At 47.7% G+C, this 16,600-nt stretch overlaps 1 protein-coding gene across 1 annotated transcript in view; it reads left to right on the top strand.

Moving 5' to 3' along the window:
- LOC149360245 (uncharacterized) overlaps window positions 1–16,600 on the top strand; it is a 232,450-nt gene that overhangs the window by 120,743 nt on the left and 95,107 nt on the right. Inside the window, exons 2-3 of the mRNA XM_089569225.1 lie at window positions 5,829–6,113; window positions 9,058–9,399. Coding sequence (XP_089425351.1) covers window positions 5,865–6,113; window positions 9,058–9,399 — 591 coding nt within the window. The 5' untranslated portion in view covers window positions 5,829–5,864. The remainder of the gene's footprint in view (window positions 1–5,828; window positions 6,114–9,057; window positions 9,400–16,600) is intronic.

A 16,600-nucleotide genomic window follows, 5' to 3' on the forward strand; every position in this document is an offset into this window, starting at 1 on the left:
CAAATCAGGGCAACTTCTCCTACGTCATCGAATACACAAACGGCATCTGTATTTGATGCGTGAGAAATGTGATCGGCGCCATTTCATAAATATCCGATGCATGAAAGCCAACTCACTGAACTTTAATATGCCTATTTTTGACGTTCGATACTTCGGATCACATTCTGGATTAATAAAATTTAGAAAATGGGCTCACCTGCAACGTTCACGCCGTTCAATTTTACATGCTCATTCACCTTCAATTTAAAAACAGAAAAGTTGATTACTCCTCTAGTTGTTAAGCACTATCGCGTAAATAATGTCCAACTCTCTGTACTACATATACCTGCACAGACCCCACCGGCATATCTTTCACAGTTTCTAATATAAAAGTCTGTAAAGGTTAAAAAAAAATTCCAGCTGCATATCTACTTCAAAGCACCGTTACTAAAGGAAAAGGTCGGGTTTGTTGGCTGTTGTTTAATAGCTCATTCCTAGGGCGTGCTATCCTCCATCTACTTGTCATAGAGTTTCTAGTACCTAGAGAGAAAGCTGACACCGCCATCTATGCGAGTTTCTTAAAGAACACTTCATCAACCGCGGGGAATGCCGGGAAGACGAAGTTTCATGTTTGGCGTGGCTAGTCTAAGCGCGGAAAGCGTCGACTGTACCTCGAAATTGGTAGCTGTGCCTCGATGCTCTCCTCTGCGCGCCCATTATGTTATTTCGATACTGCATTCTTCATTTTTTCGATAGATTTAATGCAAGTGAATGTTCGGTGTTGGGCTGCTATGCTAATTTTCACAGTACTTCTTCCAGGCTTGTCTCGAGAAGAGTCGTATTTTTAGGGCTGAATCCACGTTTTATGCCCAACATTAGCCAAGTCAAGTATGAAATCTCGCCTTCCCGGCATTCCTGTGGCCCTCCATGTTGGATGAAGTGCAGCGCCGTCAGCTTTCTCTCTATAGTTATATTAAATAACTCTATGCTGAGAGCGAGCACCGATATGCGCGACTCTGTCGTTTAGTCACGCGTATAAGGGTTCTTTATCGTTGTTGGCGAACCAGATGTTGCGGTAGAACAATGGAGCAAACAAATGTTGTTCTTGCTGCATACTACTCCGAACTTAGGGTTGTTCCTTGGCTCCTGGAATTAAGATTCCTCCATTCATTTACTCTGTGTAGTGCGGTTCTTTCGCGCACTCTCTGCATCAAAGACGCTCCAGTGCTGCTGCTTAAAAAAGCCTAGCGCAAAGAGACTCTTCAAAGCGTAACCACAGAGTGGTATTGCAACAGTGGCACTCTGTGGATTGCAACAATGACACTGCGAAATACAATGACACGCAGCAAACAAGGGATCGGGTTTCACGCTACGAGGTCTGCGGACAAACAATGAAGTATTCTTTTCTCTGTTTCGAAGGCAGTTGTCAACAGAGAACAATCGAAACGAAATTTGAGAGGCGGCTTTCATCAGCTGCGACACAACGTCATAAGCAACAATTACACTGACGGTGCACGGTTTCTCATGACCGGCGTCGGGCGGAACTTCAGCAACGCCGTGGTTGGCGGAACGGCCAAGGGCGGAGACAACGCTGACGTGTTCTTTTGAGGGTGAATCAGTGCGATACGGTCAAGGAGGAATCTGGGCATCTGGAAGAATGGCCTCTTATAAAGGAGGATTCGCATCGCCGGTGAAATCAGTTGTTTGGTTTCCATACGACACGGATATGCGGCAACAGATTCTCATCCACCGTGAATGGCAGACGGAGGTTTTTCGGTTTCCTTTACAATCTTCCAACCTGAAAGCCGAGCTTGCAGCATCGTCTCATTACAGCTTGCACATTACGTTGCACATTACACGAAGACGATACCCTTCAGCTATATAGATCGTCAGCCCTTAATTAAGCCTTGTTGCCAGGCACATTTTCACTTCCTGAGAGCGTCGGGCTCGCGTTACAAGCTTTGACTGCCGACTTCTTCCGTACATCAGCTCTCTATTTCCTTATCTACATTCCCCCTCCTATCCCCCACTTCAGGTTAATCAACTGGAACGATCGTCTGATTGGCCTCCACGTCTTCTATCTGTCTCTCTTTCTCTCCACTCTACACAAAGTCTTGTTCTCTCAGGTCGATATGAGCATCTTTAAGAGTGCAACGTTTTCGAAGAGTGAGCGTTCCGATTATATAATACTTCGTTTGACGCAATTAAATGGCTCCCTAGTGCACGTGTACATGTTTCTAGCTGCAAAAATAGAAAATACACAACGTCGGTGATATTATTTCTTGAGATTTATGTCATGCATATATAAAACTCAGCTCCTGAACAGAACTGCCTCGGGGTGTCAAATAAATAGCATACACCGAAGTAGCCTATGTACAGCCGGCCAAATCTTTAGCTGGCGTGCGTAACGGCCGCGTTTTCCGTGCTCCTGTAGCTTATTACGGAGCAAACTTGCGAAAATATCAAATCTAAGCATCGGCACACTATGCCCGTGTTAATATTGAGCTTTCCACAAATTTGATTCATCCCAAAGCGCAGGAGCACAGAAAAAGCGGCCGACGCTCACGCCACCCAAAGATTTGGCCGGCTGTGCATTACCACCGATCGGTAAAAAGATCTCGGTATTGGAGGCTTGGAAACATTTGCGGCATACTTCGATCGAAAAGGCTCACTGCATAACCATATTTTTATTATACAAGGAGGTGACAGTTGCGACGCAGAGACCGATCATAGCTTCGTTTAAATAATAATAAAAAAATATATTTATTTGAGAAATTACATGGTACAAATACGAGCCATATAAATGGTACAAATGGTCCATATAAATTACGCTTGAGAAAGGTTTCATGGAAGTAGGCAGTAGGCGCTTGACGTCATCTCGAGGGTGATCTCCATTCCACACGGAGGATCTGTGTTCCCCACCATGCGGCAAATATAAGGCGGAAACACGCCTTTGGTATCTCGCAGCTTCAAACAATGCAAGTTCGCATGTGACAGCGTGAGATCACAGCGATCAAAGTGACATCGTGAATTCGCTTAGAATGTGATTCCTACCGGCGAGTCACGAAGATCGCGTGACTCACTGCGACTCGCGACCAAAGGGCATCCGCGGCTACGATGTTCCCAATGAAAAGCTCCACCTATTAACCGCAATCAATCTCGTACAGGTTACAGAAAAACAAGTAATTTAATGCAGCTACAACTACGTCATCTGAAATGTAACTGATTTCAGAGGCCAATTATAGCCTATGAAAAGTAACTGAACAATTAAGGAGAAGCGACAGGTTACTCTTACGCTATTTCTCATTTAACTTTCATTAGCGTAATACGAATATACACGGACGAGAATGAGGTGGAATTGCTTGCTTGATCTGTAGTCTGCGCCGCCGCGGTGGCTATGTGGTTATGGTGCTCGGCTGCTGACCCGAAAGACGAGGGTTCGATCCCGGCAGCGGTGGTTGAATTTCTTTGGAGGAGAAATTCTAGAGGCCCGTGTACTGTGCGATGTCAGTGCACGTTAAAGAACCCCAGGTGGTCGAAATTTCCGGAGCCCTCCACTACGGCGTCTCTCATAGCCTTAGTCGCTTTGGGACGTTAAACCCCATAAACCAAACCTGATCTGTAGTCTGATGCGTTAAATATGTTGGTAATTTTACCTGCAGCTATTTTTCGAAATTTTCTTCGGCTTTTTTTCTCGCGTTTTCATGTGAACAGATCGCAGTAAAGAGTATATATCGATGTGCTCGCCGTATGGAAGTGCGTCGCTTTAACATACCGAGACCTTACGGACCCTTCCATTGTTGTCACTCGAATGCGAGAAAATTTTGTGCTACACCAATGTTTTCCCCCGAGTTCAGGTTCTCGAATTGATACTACTGGTTAGAGCTTAATTTTGGAGAAAAAATATGCAAGAGATCACAAGCAATTCAATGCTGAAAAAAAATAATTGGGTTCCTGAGTACGCTGCTCCTTGCAAAAAAATCAGGGCATGACCAAATTTGACGAAAATGTAACTTATTACAAGCAATTTGTTTCTTGTAGCGCGCTACGTAAATGTCTAGCCACCGTTCTGAACGGCCTCGGTCAGAACGAGAATTATTGTGACTGACGAGACTGGCAACGAGAAGCCGGATGTAGAACATTGCCGCGTCACTTCCCCTGGTTCTGGTCATAAGTACAGCGGCTTTGTGGCTCTTATAGTTTCAAGGCTGAAAAGTACAAGAGAGTGCTGCTGGCTACAAATGTCGTTTCCTGTTCTGGGCTACCATACACAACTGTCGTTTTTTTTTTTTTTTCAAAGTGGTCCCACGACCTCCGTGGCTCGCCAGTTCGAATGCGACATTCTAGTTTCTGGCGCCATACAGGATGACACTGGTGGGCAGAAAAATGCGGTACGTTGTGTGTGGCAGCAAGCTCGCTGGTTTCACACAGTGCGGAGGCTAACCTGAGCACACGAGGCCTTCTTTGTAAAAAATAAAATAAAATAAATGAATTCGGCCGCCTAGTGCCGAAATTGGTGATAGAGAATTCGTCTCGGGTGGGATTTGTCTAGTAAAGTCGAAATTGGCCAATAATAATAAGCTCTATAGAGCTTCATTAGAGTTAGCACTAGGGTCCGGTTTATGTCAAGCAGCCTGCTTGAGATAGGTTGAATTGCCCAACACGTTTGGTGCCGCTCATGGAAGCAGCAACCTCGTCGAGTCGGTGGCCCGCAGGAAATGTGACCATCAACCATGAAAGAATCGCGCAGACCCTCTTCTCGTGCTTTGTTGTCGCGCCTCATAACTGGGTACATTTTGTGTTTCAAACTGCCAAACCATCAAGAACGAGAAAACTATCTATTGTTGACGCTATGAGGGGCCCCAGGTTGAGGGTCTGTCCCCCACAGCTTTTAATGTTGCAGCAGTTGCTGGCCGGTTCATGCAAACAAAAATTTGGAAGACACTAGACGCACCATATGAGTGGAATGTGATAGCATTAAGGGATCCCCATTGCTGCTACTTTGTGTGTTTCTGTGATAGGTCAAGTCCAGGATTCTTGGACGTCAGTTTTAATTGTGAAGTAATTGCTCAATATTTTAAGGTGATGTTGTTAAAATATTGAAGGCAATGGGCCATTCTTCCGACGCGTAGCAAACTTTTGCTTTTAAACTTTATCCATCGCTCGCATAGAGTAGTTAAGGCTGTCATATTAAACCAAAGGGGAACGTTTTTGACGACAGCAGAAACGCGAACAGCAAAAAAATGTAAGCCTGCCAAGGCGAGATCTCAGGATATAATAATTTTTATAGTAGAATCCTACTGTATATCAAAATTTTGCGTTCGTAAGCAACTTCTCGCTAGAAAATGCGCTTGTCAAGAGTATCTGGGCTTGTACTGGTCCTAACTCGATTTTCTCAACATTTTTTTTGCTTCCCTTTCCTGTCTTCTCGTTCTTGCGCTTTCTGCCTTCTCTTTATTGCTTCTTTTCTTTCTTTCGTGGGCGGGTTGTGGTGACGTCATAAGATCACGCGGCCTCTCTCTGTCAATCATTAACTTATATACACCTGACACGATGGGCAGGTTTCCACCTGGCCCGCTGGTGGACGGGTTGTGATGACGTCGAAAGCTCACGGGACATCTCAGCCCGGAGGGCCGGTGGCCACCTGCCACGGTGGGCAAGTCGCGATGACATCACAAGCTAACGTGACCTATATCGACCAATGAGTGAATTTCATGGCACACGCCGCCATTTTTGCGGAATGGGGACTCTAATGCAATACCATTAAACTTCTCTCTATCTCTCTGCGACGGAACGTGATGACTGCACATACTTCGTCACGATGCTGACGATGTTCCTTCCCCCTGCAGGTGCTAGTGCCCAGCCGAGGCCGGCAGCCGAGGCTTATGGCCAGAGCGTGGGGCGCCAGCGGCCTTCCCCTGCTGCTCATACTGCTGGCGGCGCCGTGGGCGCACTCCATGTCGCCGCCTCCCGACCAGGGCCCACCGGACTGGCAGCAGCGGCTCGAGCGACGCCAGGTGGAGCAGCTGCCGCCCGCCGCGCTCCCCGAGCCCTCGTGCGCCCAGCTCAGGCTCATGTGGCGCCAGATGCACCGCATGGCTCGCCACAGCCAGCTCACCAACGAGATACCGCAGGTGGGAACCGACCTTCGTGGAAGACGTTGAAGAGTAGAATGACTAAACTCTTTCGTCTTCGGTTCCCTACTTATAGTTAGCAGTCACGTGGCTATTCTCCGACACCGGTGCACTTTATACAACCCCACAAAGCTCCGAATGTTCTTCCTTTCTGCGTAGTGAGCGCGCGCTGTGCACGGGTCTCCGCTCTAGTTGTGCTGACGACGTGGTGTATGACGCCGCAGCCCGTCGAAGTTTCGAAGTGTATACTAACAGCTATCGCTGCTGAAAAAACAATACAAGGAAGCGTCACGGCAATATTTTTAAAGATAGATCACAAAAAAATAGTAAAAGTTGCCTCCATGTGTACGTAGTGTGGCAACTTCTATTGGTCAGGACAGTATGATGACCGTCCCGTGGGCCGACATTGATGTGTCCGCAGACTGAAATAGGAAAGGAGACGGCTTCGAGAGAGTTTGGCTTGTGGTGGCCAGGAACATATAACTCTGCCTTATTCGAGATATGAGAATATGTACAGGCACATTTGATGGTAACACAACCACCTCCAACCCAAGCCATTCATATTCTAGAGGCATACTACCCACCAACCACTCCCCATCGTCCACCCCACCCAGCCACCCTCGATCCATTGCCCCACCTAACCCCCACCCAACTCTACCCTCCAGAAGCGCCACCTACCACCAATACACATACCTCCACCTCCGTCCAGAAAGCAGCAACCCACTAGAGGCCCATGTAAAAGAGGAACAAAATGGCGACGGTGAAATTGAATTGAAATGCGCAGTGGGAAAGCCAGGTGACCTTTAGAAGCCCCCTTCTCCAGCTACCACCCCACCCCACCCCATTCTCCCAGCTAGGAGGCTGCTCACCCATCCATCGCCATCCTCGACCTGTCAACGCGCCCACCTTAACAATAATAAAAAAAAAACTATGTTGCCTATTTGAAGCATCGGCTTAGAGTAGAACCACTGAGTAGAGTAATACCACCAAAATAATCATCGAGGGTAAATGTACTGCTTTCCCACAGTTGTTGCATGTCATGTCTGATTGCCTCGCCTTTCTTTTTTTGCATCGAAGCAAAAAAAAAACTGCCACCGTTTACTGCTTCCGTTTACAACCATGCCATGTGCTCTCAAGCATGCGCAGATGGCAATGAAGGGTCTCTACACTTCACCCTCATGGTTGACGGCGTGCATGTCGAACGTAACAGAAAGCGAAGCGACGTCGCGAGATTCTAATGTGGCATTTTTGCCCCAGACATGAAGGGCACGAATTATATATACGCACATATATGACATCGCAAACTACCAGCAGTCACAGCCGTGGGCTAGTGCAGGAGTCAAGCACAGGGCATTACTGAATATACATATATAGGACTGAATATACATAACGTATGAAGTGTAGTAATTTTAAACACGTGCGTGCTTGCCGCTTCAAACATATTTATTAAAGAGGATGAATGCTTTCGGGTGCGAAAATGTTTCGTTTATGTTCATGCTTATGTTTACCTTTATGAGATTTGACGTCCCAAACCGACTCGGGCTATGAGGGACGCCGTTGAAGGGCCCCAGAAATTTCGACCACCTAGGGTTCTTTAACGTGCACAAACATCGCACAGCACACGGGTCTCTAGCATTTCGCCGCAATCGAAACGCGACCGCCGCCGCCGCCGGGATCGAACCCGCGTCTTATGGGGCCAAGCACCATAGACACTGAGCCACCGCAGCTGCTGGATGTGAAGATGTAGAAGTAGGAACTCCAGAAGCCGCACTGAAATAGAGGAACTGTTTCGGACGGTCGGGATGCACAAACTTATGATTTCTGCAGTCTCTGCGCATTGAATGTCAATATTTCTCCAAGCAATCAAGGATGCGAAAGTTGGCTGAAAGTTGTCTCTGTACCTCTGTTGCCGTCGATTGGCCATATTATCGCACAAAACCGATTTTTCTATATATCTACTCCCCTTATTGTTTACTTAGACCCTGTCTCCGGAATTCGCATAGGGGAGATATTCCTTCAGATTAAAAGAGATGCGCATCATATAGCCAAATAATATCGTGCTCAAGAGGAAAGATATCAATCGTCATTGTTTTTTTTTTCTGTTCCGTTCTGTACATACACTGAGATTTCGAGGAATGTTTACTCAGCGTTTCAGAGTGGCTCCTCTGTATCTTTCTCCTTAAAACTAAAAGCAGCCGATTGCTGTCGGCCTTATCACAACATGGAGGCTCCGCTATAACTTTCGCTTCGTGTTTGTATTCTGAAATGATACAAAGTGCTAGCTGATACAATATTTGTGCAATTACTATGCAGCTCTGACAGCAATCGAAGAACTGAAGATAAATACTTGCCAAAGTTGCTACCATATTCCGATTTGGCTGCTTGAATTTCAGTAAACTTTGACTGATCATTTCACTTGGCGTTGATAAAATGTCGGACTAAAGAACCTATGTCATACCCCTGGCCAGCAAAATTGAACTCAGAAGATAATAGCACCCTCTTTACGTGAGCGTTCGAGACGTCAGACCTCTCTATTAGTGTTGATTCCAAGGCGTCGAAATGTTCCGAGTTGGTTTCGGTAAAAGATAGTTACACGACTGGATAATTGTTTCTGTGTTCTGCCTGGATACTGGTTTCCGGCTTGTGAGGAAAAGCTGCTCTTTTTGCAGTGTATAGCTTAATCTCAGTGCCTGCTTCAACTGACGACGCTATGAGGTCTCTCTTGTTGCTCTTTGGCCACACTACGGACGCAAGGACCTGCGGGCATACTTCGATGTGGCGAAGGTTTGAAGCGAGTGCAAATCTTTCCTGTAGATGTCCTCTATAGGGCTTCTTACGAAGAGCCTGTAAGATGTGAAGCCCTTAGAACGCATTTTGAAGATAACACAGAGGCGGTCAAGCTTGTTTGTTTCTTTTCTTCTTTTGTGTCGTCTCGCTGGCGCAGTTCCCGGCAGCCTACCCGTTCGGCTACGTGTCGCCCGACAACAAGGCGCTCATGTACTGGACGCCGCCGGCCTCCTTCGGCAAGGTGGTGCGTCAGCCGGGCAAGGCGGCGGTGGCGAAGCCCGTGCGGCCCGTGGGCCGCTTCGCCCAATCGCCGCTGCCCCGCGCCGCCCTGGGACCCTCGTACGGCATCATGGTGCGGAGCCCCAGCGAGAAGGCGGCGCTGAGGCGCCACATGGCGGGCATCCCGACGGGATCCTGGGGTCCCTTGTCGCCCGACCGCGGCTCAACGTCGCCGGACGCCGTCGTGTCCAAGACCAGGGCCCTCTACCGAAGCGAACAGGTGAGGCGCAGTCGTCGGCCGATTCCAGAAAAGACGGCCGCTAGTAACTAACTTATTTTATGCCTTCTTTGAGAAGTAGCGATTCCAGAACGGCGGTAAAAGAGAAAAAAAAAAAAAAACAAGCGCGAGCTCGGCATTTTGTTTTTCTCTACTGCGGTGTAGTTTCTTCGAGCTCTACCACTCCGAATTGAATAGGCCTGCTGGTTCAAAAGGAGCCTTGTCCTCCGAGATCATCTACTGGCTTTTACCCATCTACCTTCCGAGCCTCGACAGGGCGTCTGGAACTAACTTCACCGAGTGCTTTGTTGTCGCTTTTTTTTCGTCTCCGCTTCTCCAATACTATATGTCGGATACAACTCAAGAATGAAGTGGTTTTTCTGCGTCAAAGGACCGCCTTCCAGCAAATGGCGTTGGCCAATTATCGTGAGCCTGCTCTCTCGACAATGCAGGGAGTTGCCGATTATAGAGGATTGTCCTCAACTTCTATGGTCGGGGAGAGTCCTCTAGCTGCAGTGCCACGCTAGCAAGCTCATGAAATTCGGCCGAGGCCATTGGCAAGAAGGTGGTCCTTTGACGGAGAAAAACAGCTTCGTTCTTGAGTGGTATCCGGGCCTAATGAACACAAGCCAGATCGCCAGATCTTTACTTGATGCAGTTCTAGCAACGGGCATATCACCCTTCTTCCTCTGAGGGTCGAATGGCGAAGCGAAATAATGAAGCATAAATGCCGCTTTTGGCGGCAGAGACACGACAGCGGGCATTGCGTATGCAAGTCAAGTTTTTGTTTTCAACTCGAAGTTGAGGGTCCCCAGGCGAAGAAGCTGTTATATGGCAGCTTCAAAAGTACCTGCGGGCCCATGCAAGACAGCAGTGGTCACACGTCCAACGCTGCTACCGGACGTCCGGGGGGGATGGTCCGGGGTCGATAGCCTTCGTACAAACACGTATCAAATATTAGCACGCCAGTAGTGCTTACTCAATTAGTAAACTGTAGATCATTTTCCACCGTAAATCTTTACAACAGCTGTAACGATATGGATGAAATTTGCTGCACTCGGAAGAAACTGCGTGCCTTGAGAGCGCATGTAAGTTTGATTCGATAATTTTCCAGCTTTACAGGATATAAACCACGAATATACACTCCACTGCTCCCTTACATAGAAAATTGCGCTGCACTTCAAATGGTTACATCAGTTAAGTTGGTGTTCCAAGAGGATAATTTCCAGAGAATAAATTATACTCAAATGTGGTTTGTCTGGCTTTAAACACTTTTGCAGGTGTCACAAAACTACAATACTTCGAACAGCGCATTAACAATTAGTGTTTTGCGGAAGCGACCGGCTGGTTTTAGTCTGCCTGTTGCGGTCCTGGAGACCCATAGCGAGTAGCTGGCGGCTTGGTATTAGTATCAGTCGCTGTTCAATTTTCTTCACGACAAAAGATCATGCCCTAGAAATGCTCACCCAACCAGAGGCGGGGTGGTAAGTGCCGAAGCACGACGGCAGATTGCTTTGCATTTAGCTTTCCCTTGGGGGAAGACGCGGGGCAAAAATTATGATTTTAATAAACCAAAAACATTCCTGAATTTTAAGCATAGAAGTTTCATAAACTAATTTATAAGCGAACTTTATAAGCCTTTATAATTTATAAGCCTTTATAAGCCTTTATAATAAGCGACCTTTATAATTTATAAGCTTGGCCATGATTGGCGCAGTGTATAATAGTAAATGGAGAATTCTTTCTTAACGGTGGCGTGCGGAGTTTCACCGGCTGCCCGAAAATGTCGACTTCAACTCAAAACTCAGGGGACAAAGAGGCGCATCGCAATTAGTTTTTACACTTGATCGCTTGATGATACCTTTTGTCAAGACAGCAGCAGAAAGTAAAGGCGCAAGCCAAAGCACCGTCATCATCCTCAGCCTGATTGCGTACCCTGCAAGACAAAGGCTTCTTCCATTTTCCTCTGTTTAATCCAGTCCTGTGCAGATGCGGTCATCCTAGCCTCCCCCCCCCCCCCCCCCCCCCTTAAAACTTCTTAACCTCATCCTCCAACCTAACTTTCTGCTGCTCCTTGCTATGCTTGGCTTCTTTTCGAATCCACTCCGTTACCCTTAAGGACCATCGGTTATCTTGTCTTCGCATTACATGCCCTGCCCAAGCCCATTTCTTCCTCCTAACTTTGACTGGAATGTCATTAATCTGCGTTTGTTCCCTCACCCACACACCTATCTTTTACATTTCCATAGCGTGCTGCGTTGTCCTCCAATTATATTAAGCCATTTTCGTTAGCCTTCACGTTTCTTCCCCATAGATGAGCATCATAATAGTTACCATATTCTTTCAAGCCGCGATTGCCAGAAAAAAGAGGACTAATGTTGTGATTAGTTTAAACGCAGCACGTGCTCTTTCACAAATAAATTCTAGCTTTTATTCTTCATAATCCCCTGGATTTACTGCTGTCTGCTTCGCTAATGCTCACTGCCGTGCTTAATTCGGCGTGGGTCCCAGCGCGAACAATATCCCTCCACAGTTCGAGAGCAGAAAATTCGTCACAGAGACAACAAGCAATTACCATTGAGCAGCGTCGCTTTGAAGAATGCCCTACGTAAGCTGCAAAGATTTGTGATTGAGAAAAAAAATCATGAGATATAAAACAAAGATGTTCGGTTGTAAGTACTTTTTTTTTCTCAATTAATATTTTGGTTGAAAGTGCACATTTCCGTAAAGCTTAGCCCAAGATTACATTTAATGGGCTTCCAGATGAAAATGTTATGACGAGCAAGACGACTTGTGCACTCAGCACTCTTGATTGTTGAATGTGTAAAGGGAGGCAGTCAAAATTGTTATTAACAAGCGTGGCAAAATGATCAAAGTTGACATAATGCCGTGTGACATGCAGTAATACTTATAAAAGAACCACCTCTTCCATCTAACAAGTGGCCTTCCTGGGTAATCTGTGCCGGAAAAAGTGAAATAATTTGCCAGTTAATTGATAGCCTTCTTAAAGTGGCGCACTCATAATCTAAAACTGATGCGAACAACTTTTTTTGCCATTCAATGTTGAATATTGCGATTTCGGTATTGTTTTAATCACCTAAGAATGATTAATCCTTGAAATTTTCACCAAAAATCGTTACAGTGGTTCGAAAGCTGACCCTCTATCGTCCCATCTCTCATTAATGGCGGCCATCGTCGGCTGCTACAAAAATAATGCCCTCTGACATCATTGGAAAGGAGTTTATACCCTTACACCATGGGTTCTTTGCGTGTAATGATACAAGTATTTCAAAGGAAACTCGTATGTGTTGTGCAATGTGGGATAAGTTTACGGGTTTGTTTAGCTGGTAACGAGTGCCCGCGTATGCCACGCTGGTCTCCAAAGCCTATTTTCGATTCTGGGCGTATGGATGGTGACAGAAGATGGAATACGTTGCAGGTTTAGAAATCCTCTTTTCGCAGGTACAATTAACATCTGGGAACTTTTTTTTGCTTTCTTCATACTTTCGTCAAACAGGCGTAACACCTAGTATGATTCAAGCACCACTGAGCGCCGCTTGATGGCTTGCAAAGAAAACACTTCGAAGGCCTCCTCGACTGGCCAGTTGTGAAGCTTCTGCCCTCATTGCTGGCTCCAGGCGGGTCGTGCGACCTGATGGATTTCGACCGTTTCTCGACGGTCGTGGTGTCAGAACGCTACTTGCAAAAACCTACTTGCAAGTAGCGCTACTTGCAAGAACTGCGAAGGTCGCGCATTTCATCCTTCAGTAAGAGGCAACATGTGCCGGAAATGACGCAGCTTCACGTCATTTTTTTTTAAATATCTGTTTTCTCGAGGTGGCATCCTTCCTCAAAGGCAGTTCTCAACCGAAGACCCTCCGATATTGTCTGGCAGACAGCATTGTTCAGTGCCTCCGTTCTTAATTAATAAGGAAGGGAATGTTTCCGACGAAATGTGTGTCAGGTGTGACACGTTTAATGGCTTATACGTGTCGTCTACGTCAAAATGTAACCAGGAAATGGGGTTTCCTTCTCAGGCATACAGTGGAGTCCTTACAGAACCCCTAAAAACCAAAAAGTCTCGAAAGCTGAGGGCATGGGTGCTTCTCACGTTACACATATTTAAAGCTTAGAGGTGCCATAAGCATACTCCAGCACATGGCTAAAAAACGTACCCCATTTCCAGGTTATTTCTGGCAAAGACGGCACGTTTTGCGTTTAGAAGGAACGCATGTTGTTGTCGCGCATGTCTGCAGAGCTCATACGCGTGGAGATTTTTATACTCTGTTGTGATCTCCACGGCATAGTATTAGTCTATCAGTCGGACACATGCGCGCAAAGAAACAGAGAACAATGTTGAGACACATTATTGATCTACATTCAACGATATCACCGCCAGCATGGCTACGTCACCTCGCGCGCATGGCCTTATGCTTCACCCGGTTCCATAGCCCTGGAATCAGTTATTATTTCCTAGTCCCCACTGCCTTTATCAAGAACGCGCAGCTCTACTGAGAACTCAGCTTGAGCTGATCGACACATTTCTCTTGAAACGCTCGCCCGTCTCCGAGATTACAGAGTGCTAAAAGGATCATAAAAGCTGATAAATATAGTGGCACGGCCGCCTCAATGACGGCACCTAATCTAGGCGTAGTAAGGCCCGCATATTTCTTTGAGAAGACGACTAAAAACGCATGCTTCACAAAGAAGAATAAAACTCAGCGTCGCGTAAGACGAATCTTCTCAAGCCGATTCTAGAAAGGGTGAATTGGGGAGTGCCTCTCGATTTGTCGCCCATTCGGCGAAAAGCAGCTCGCATGTTTTTATTTCATTCTCGGCACCAGCGAATCTTCTTTTCCCATTCCAAGAAACGTGCACGACACAGCCTATGCTTGCAGCCCAGTCTAAAGCAGCTCTGACGTCAGCCGCCAGCCGTCGAGCGATGCTTGCGCTGCGAGCTCCGGCATGCGACCAACTAGCGTTACGCGTTCACGCTCTCCGCTGGGAGGCGCGCATGTGGCGAACGCCATCTTATCTCCCCGACGCAGGCGCGAGACCGACGCTTCGCTTTCGCCGAAGCACGAGGTTATTCGTGCGTTCGCAGACACTCGGCGTGTCTGGGAATACAGAAAGCGGAGAGAGATGCTTCACCGTGAATTCATTCACAGTCGAGGTTTACGTCCGCTTTAGTGCTTAAAAGAAGGCCTGAAAGGGACTGATGCGAAGTACTGGGGGTTCTGGGGATTCCTGGTACTTCTGCGGTACGTTGTTTTCTCTTTACTTTAGAGCGCAGCTCTTAGGCGCCTGTTCCTGCGTTCTGCCTCGTAGGCGTAACATAGGCGTGTCACAGGTGGCGTGCTGACAGGTAGTAGCAGATCGAAAAGCCGCGTGCTGCTGCGAGAGCGGAGGAAAGGACAACGGGAAAATTCCAGAGGGCGGTTAGCAGCTTACGATACCACCTGCCAGCGGAGGCAGATGGCGTTTGAAGAGCTGCGCTCAAATTTCTCGTTGCCGACTATTGTAGTCGTCTGCCCATGCTTTCCTTAAGAAACCTCTTTTATGAAAAGCTGAAACCACGGAGAAAAAGTCTGAAGCCAGATGGAATAAGTTCCTCAGCTTTATGGGAAAGAAAGCGAATTCGCGTTCCAAAACTCTAGTCGTTACTATGCCACGACCCTAGTGAGAGGTCACAAATTATGAAGCTGGTAATTGGCCGCCGCGGTGGCTCAGTGGCTATGGTGCTCGGCTGCTGTCCCAAAAGACGCGGGTTCGATCCCGGCCGCGGCGGCTGGAATTTCTTTGGAGGAGAAATTCTAGAGGCCCGTGTACTGTGCGATGTCAGTGCACGATAAAGAACCCCAGGTGGTCGAAATTTCCGGAGCCCTTCACTACGGCGTCTCTCATAGCCTCAGTCGCTTTGGGACGTTAAACCCCATAAACCAAACCAAACCAAACCAAGCTGGTAATTCGCCAAACTCGGGTTCGTACTGAGGGAAGGAGCGAACGAATCAACGCCACAACTGTCGGATATAATAAGATTATTTATTCCTCAGCTGTGGCTGCCCAAGGGGTCGACGGTCTGCTCAGCATCTTGTGACGGGACGGCGCTGTCCTGTGGCCACAGTAAGTCGTTCAGGTTTTTGGCGCTACGGCGGCTGCGGACTGGAGGGACTACGTCAACTTCATCGCGGTACCATAGGAGGGTTCTGCAGGTACAGGTCCGGACAAGGCCCAAGGCCCTCGGTCTCTGTAGGTAGGGGTGGTTGACGGTTGCCCAGGCGGAACTACATTGGCCCTAGTGGTTCTGCCGTCCCTTCACTATCTTCTCCGCAACTCTCTTGGCGGAGCAGGAGGTTCTCCGAGCAGGCTTGTTCTGTATGCGCCCTCGCTCGCCTGACTTGCGGTTTTATATCCAAGACCAACACCATTCGATATTGCTGCCAATTATCTTGCCTCAAACGTCCTTTCCCTGCCGCACCATTGGTGCAGGCCTGGGGCTCGTTTTAAGATTTCCCTTTCCCCGCCTCGCTGTTGGTTCTTGCTGTACAACGTACGTTCCTGCTTGGCCTCACCGGCACCGTCGACCGTACTCCACGCCGCTCGGCACCTGCGCCCGGTCAACGATCTTGGGAGATGCGGCGTTCCGTCACACATTCCTAAACTAATCGCTGGCGCCTCTGACTTCATCACCCAACGAGCAGGCTGTGCTTCGTCGTGGTATTCATCGCCGCTGGTCCAGGAACCACGCATCGCCCAGCGTGCTGGTTTACAATGGCGACAAAAGGGTTCGTCAATGCGCGCGGCCATCCATCACGACGAAGTCGTCACGCCTATCCTTTTGGGTTAGGTACAGGCGCGGACAAAAGTAAACGAAGCACGCAACTGTCTTCGAATATTTTTCACGCGTCACCTAATTGAAACATCCAGCAGTGGTGCGCGCTTGCTGGTAGCGGAGGTTAGTGGGCTTTCTTGTAGACAAACAACGCTTCTTCATTACCAATGGAGAAGGCGTGATTGCACTTGGAACACAATAGCGTGCTTCGTTTACTTATGGTCGCGCCTGTACATGTATCATGCAGGCTCCCTACGTCGGGTGCGTTGACCTATGTTTGGGAGGTGTCTGCAGGCGCTTTAGGGACAGCGACAGTGCTTGTTAGCCGGGTCGAGCGCTTTCTAGAAATTGGTGGTGGGATCCGCTGCAGCC

This window comes from Amblyomma mixtum, chromosome 2 (assembly GCF_055824585.1).
Source record: "Amblyomma mixtum isolate Tamu chromosome 2, ASM5582458v1, whole genome shotgun sequence".
Lineage (NCBI taxonomy): Eukaryota > Metazoa > Arthropoda > Arachnida > Ixodida > Ixodidae > Amblyomma > Amblyomma mixtum.